Source organism: Teleopsis dalmanni, chromosome 2, assembly GCF_002237135.1.
Source record: "Teleopsis dalmanni isolate 2A chromosome 2, ASM223713v2, whole genome shotgun sequence".
NCBI lineage: Eukaryota > Metazoa > Arthropoda > Insecta > Diptera > Diopsidae > Teleopsis > Teleopsis dalmanni.
Window position 1 is genome coordinate 113,506,268 of NC_051847.1, and position 5,729 is coordinate 113,511,996.

The window sequence follows — 5,729 nt, forward strand, 5'->3', positions numbered from 1 at the left end:
ATCCGACGTTCCATCATTTTCTTTAATAATAGATTCAGTTTTAATATCCAATGTAATTTTAGAACACGTTTCATAACTATTATCTTTAGATTGTATGTCATTTTCCTCATTAGACTTAGATACATTTGATGCATTTGCATCTTTTCTTTCAATATTGAAGTCCATTGTTTTTTCCAAGACATATTTTGAAGCCATTTCATTTCCTCTTCGTAGGGATTCTGGATCTGTTGAAGTAACATCGTTTATTTTAATATTAGATTCAGCCGTTTTTTGCAAAAAACATTTAGAAGAACTTTCATTATCAATATCTTGAGATTGTAGAAAAGATACATCTACCCCAATGATATCTCTTGTTTCGATATCTGATTCAACTATATTCTCCAGGACAAGTTTAGAAGAGATTTTATCATTGACTTCTGATTGTGAAATAAATTTATCATCAGAATCAGATAATTCTGATATATTTGCCTCTTTACTTTCAATAACGGATTCAATTGACTTTTCCATTACAAATTTAGTAGACGTAGTGTCATTATTTCCTTGGGATTGTAAAGTAGATTTATCAGACTTAGATATATCTGTTACACCAGCATTTTCGATTCTCATATTTGATTTGACTATGTTTTCCGCCACAAATTCAGTTGGCTTTTCAATAGTGTTATCTTGTGATTTTAGAATAGATTTATTATTATCACATTCATTTAAAATAATTTCATTGTCAGTTTCAATATTGGATTCTATCACAAACTTAGAAGACTTTTGATGTCTATTATCTTGGTATTTTAGTGTAGACTTGTCATATGACTCAGTTAAATCAAATTCTTTGAATAATTCTTTATTTGCAATGTTGGAGTCAACTGTTTTTTCCAACACGGATTTTAGCGACATATTTTCTTCAGATTGTGGAATAAATTTATCACTGCAAATAGAAACATCCAATTTAACATTTTCAGCAGCAATGTTTGATTCAACTGTCTTTTCCAATACAACTTTAGGAGAAACTTGACTATTATTGAATCTATCTTTGACCTCTGAAAGACTTAATGTAATAGCGTCTTCACTTCCATTACTAGACTGGACTGTCGAATCTACTTGACTTCTATTATCTAGGTATTGTGAAGACATTGCGTCTTTAGATTTCGACGCATCTAATGTATAATCTTCACTTTGAATGTTGGATTCAACTATAATTTCTGCGTCCAAGAGGGACGTAAAAGATGTGTTATCACTATTAACTCCTAATTGCAGAGAAGATTTCATATCGTCCTCCATATTAAGCGGCACCTTAATGGTTTTTATATCTATTGATGCATTGATTTTTTTCGTTTTATTTTCTAAATCTTCATTTGCCATCAAACTCATATCATTGTACTCATAGGAAATTTTTGATTGTTCACTACTCTTAATGTCAACTGCAAAACCGGATGTTTTTGGTGATTCAAGATGTTTTTCAGTATCTGTTTTTTTGGTTAGAACTTTTTTTACTGCAGAGGTGGTAAAATTTGACTTTTTCAAATTAAGGTATTCGTCTTCATTATCTATATCAGCTAAGTCGCTGTCTGTATCGCTTAAAACCAAAGCTTCAAATGTTTCATTCGATTTTAATTCCTCTATTTTATTCATTTTCGAATTTTGTGATATTGGCAATTCAGATTCTGTATCGCTAACCTTTAATGAAAAAGAATCTTCACTTTCATCTAAAAGATGAATACCACTCATTTCTGATTCTATAGGTGTCATTGATCTTTCATCTAAAGTCAGCAAATCTAAATTTTGTTCTTCTGCCACTGACAGACTTAAAGGATCACTAATTTCAGTAGTTTTCATCGTGTTACCACTTTTATTTACAGATAAATGCAGTGGATCAATTGATAAACTATGCTCAATAGATGATTTTAGGCTTACATTTCTTTTGTGAAGTCTAGACGCATCATCGATAAGTTCCTCATCCAAATTTGAAACTTCAATTTTTTTAATCCAATTTTGGACTTCAATTTCAGGCAAATCAGTGATAATGTCTGTAGAAGAAAATGGTGATTCTTCGATTTTATCTAGCTTAGAATTACTAACTGGTGTACTGTATTCTGAAACCTGCTGATTTGTCGACATATTTTGCGATTTTTCCGTAAGATCTTGATTATTAAATTTTAATGCCACTGGACTTTCGAATAGTTTTTCTAATTTGTCATTGCTATCATTAAGATTATATTCAGTACAATTTAAAAATTCTTTTGAAGCAAAGCTTTGCTTAATCATTTCACTGGAAGGAGTGACGGTCATCATCAAATTTTTACCTCGTGGTGTTTTAAAAACATCTACAGTTGGAGAATTTAAAAGAACTTGGGATGTTTCATCAGTTTTATTATTCTTTGGAATTGGTGTACTGCTTATTCTTGGCGTAGCGAGTAATTCTTGTACACCTTCAAATTCCGTTTCACTTACATCATCTTCACCTACAAATGTGTAAAGTAATATTGTGCATATATAATCACAATTACATACTTACATTTTAATACTTCTTTACCATAGTTATATTCAGAATCATCCAAAACTTCATAAATGCGTTCATTTTGTCTATTATCAAACATAGATTTGAGTTCTACGAATATATCAAATAAATTAAATAAATTTAAAACGAACTACAATTTACAAATTTTTGTTTTACCTTCTATATTAGAGATTTCACTTTTCATACCAATGCTTGCATTTTTTACTGTAACTGAACTTGCACCTTTAAATTGAAAAAAAATTTTGTAATTCAAACATTTAATTAGAAAAGTATTACCCTAATATTTATACAATTTTATAAAAATCAAATCTTACACTTACTATCTTTAATAATTGTTTCTTCAGTATATGAATCTTCAACAATTGCGCCCATACTCTCTTCTACGTATTGATCTTTTAATTCAGTATCCAAGGCTTTAAACGACCTTATACGTATGGGAGTTTTATTTAAACTTTCTGATTTCAATGAAGTTCTTCTAAACTGAATTGTACACTTTGATGCAAGTTCTGTAGGCATAGATACTCTTCTTTCAATGCGCCGTTTATTTAATGGATCATTTCGATTATTTTCACTGGTGTTTACTTCCTTACAATCTATATTATCTTTACTAACTATGTTATCTTTACTAGTCTGTAATTTTTGAGTTTCGTTAAAGCATTCTTCGTCAAACAGAAATTCCATTTTACTATTTGAGTGTTTGTTTTCTTTCGTCAAACATATATCGTTTTCTACATCGTTTTCAATTTTTTTTTCTGTCATTATGTTGTCTTTTGCACTTAAGTCGAAAGTTTCATTTAAATTCTTAACAGAAGTTTCAACAGTTTCACCAAAATTCTCTGATACTATATTCGAATCAATCGAATCAGTTTTAGAGCTACCATTATTACAATCAATTGTTAAATTATTTTTATTCTTTAAATCAAAGTCAGATTCTTTAGTTCCACTTAATTTCTGTAAAATATGAGGTGTTGTTTTCTGTAATTGTTCTTCAGACATTAAAGAAAGTGAATTATCTCTCATAACTTCATATTGTCGGCTATTTTGTGCAAGGCGACGAGGTGTAATCGATTTATGTAATTTTGGGGTAGTAGGAGTTCTTGACAAAATAGAACCTGCTTTAGATTTTTGTGTGCTTTTTAATAATATACGCTTCATTAATGATGGCGAAGAGCGTTTGGGTGTTGTTAGTTTAGCAGTAAAACGTTTGGTTGGAGTTTTACTAGCACTATTTATAATAGCATCAGAATCATCATCTATCTCTATAATTGACGAAGCACTAGATTCCACACTTATTGGAGTATCTAATGATACACTCTTTCGATATATTGGCGTACTAGATGGCTTACTACAGCTAGGCATTTCTAATTTAGATGTTTCTTTTTTATTACAAGATTTAATCAATAAATTAGGAATCGGAGATTTTGGTGCGAATTTAATAGGAGTTGTGAAATCTACTAAATACATAGGTGAATTTGGTGCTTCTTGTAAATACCTTTTTTTAGAAGTATTCGGAGTCACATATTTCAAACTTTGATTAGCTTTGTACATCTTTGGCATAACGCCTTTAGGTGTGCTGTACGTACTTTTTGGAGTGCATGATATGAAATCTACAAAGGATTTCTCTATTTGTACTCCAGCAATGCGTGGAGAGAATGATGTGATCTTCATGTCTGAGTAATTTAAACAAATATTTTGTTTTAATATTTCACATTTTTTGTCTGGTGTAGAATCAATAACCATTATTTTTGCGATATCATTATGTAAATTTAAACCAGACAAATTACATGTGCTATCAGTTATATCATCAACATTACATTTTTTGTCCTTTTCTATTTCGTTCACCTCGGTTAAGGAATTAATTTGAGATATATTTTCATTATTAGTATCCTTTTTCTCGATATCATCACCAGTATACGTGGAATAAAAAAAACTATTTATATAAAAATATTTTTGTTATTAATTATATATCGTATTGTCAAAATATGATAACAATATTGTTAGTAAAACTAAGCGACTAGTTAAAATTTCTATTATACTTTTATACTTATCAGAAATTTAGCACTCACCTGTGAACAGTAAACCGTCGTGGGTAATGATGAGAAAACTGTAAATATAAATGAGTTATGTTGAAAATTTCAGAATAAAACCGTTTAAAATATTTACCCTTAAATCAGGACACGAATTTGGTGCCCTATCAGCATTAGCAGACTTTTGAGGTGTTGTAAAATTGTTTTCACTATCACTGCGCTTACATTCAAAAATAAATTTGTTTTCAAGTACATCTAAAACATGTTTATGTAGGAGAGGTCTCTTCACTTCAATTGATACATTGTTGATTTTTATAGGATGCTCATTTGAACAATTAATTATATTAACCTGAAGGTAAAATATTAAAATTTATCCTTCAAGGATTATTAATATACCTACCCGATCCCATGCGTCTATTACTAATTTACAATGGACGCGCTCTACTCTTGGATCGTCTATAGAAACATCGCAAAACGGAAATTTACCAAATGTAAATTCTTTTTTATTTATAATATATTCTTCAACTTTTTCGCCACTTTTATCCAGGCGTATCAATTTAGCTTCATAAACCATGATTACTGTATTCACATTATATATCTAAATGCCGCTTTTTACTTTTATTCAAACGTAAAGATTTGACCAATTGTTAAATATACAGAATTTACACGTTAAATAAAATTTTCTACTGTTAGTTTTTAATACTAGAAAAAGTTTTTGCTTCAAATTGTCTATATAAACCAAGCAGACGCTTACCGAATATACTTTTTCTCTTCCGCTTTTTTTTCAGTTTTGACGTTTAGAGCGTTTAAAATATTTGAATTTGTGCTTGGTAGGTTTTTAAATACTACAGTGTTGCATTGCAAATGTCTGAGTACAAAGAACAGACAGTAAACTACATATATAAAATATTTTATTAATAAACACAACAAAACTCCATTAATAAGCAGTAAAATTTTATTAGTTTTTTCCGAACATTAAATGAATTTTATTTTAATTTAAAACAACACATTGGTTTTCGAAAAATTTTTTAGAATGTAATTTTACTTTTACATAAAATAAAAAAATTTTTATGAACTGTAATGCAATTGTGATCTTGATTTTTTCTTAAAATTATACCACTAAAAACAAAATGAAGAGTTTCGAAAAAAAAACTATATTCCTCTAGTGAAAAAATATAATCAACACACACATA

At 29.2% G+C, this 5,729-nt stretch overlaps 1 protein-coding gene across 1 annotated transcript; it reads right to left on the reverse strand.

The window, feature by feature from the left end:
* On the reverse strand, nucleotides 1-5,478 carry LOC119675493 (the record flags this gene model as incomplete). Its single annotated transcript, XM_038086700.1, has 8 exons — nucleotides 5,291-5,478; nucleotides 4,937-5,151; nucleotides 4,673-4,885; nucleotides 4,576-4,613; nucleotides 2,830-4,439; nucleotides 2,666-2,731; nucleotides 2,507-2,599; nucleotides 1-2,453 (listed from the first exon to the last, which is right to left on the reverse strand). Coding segments are annotated over exons 2-8 (4,647 nt in total), but the record flags the coding sequence as incomplete, so codon positions are not given.
* Between the last annotated feature and the right edge of the window lie 251 nt (nucleotides 5,479-5,729).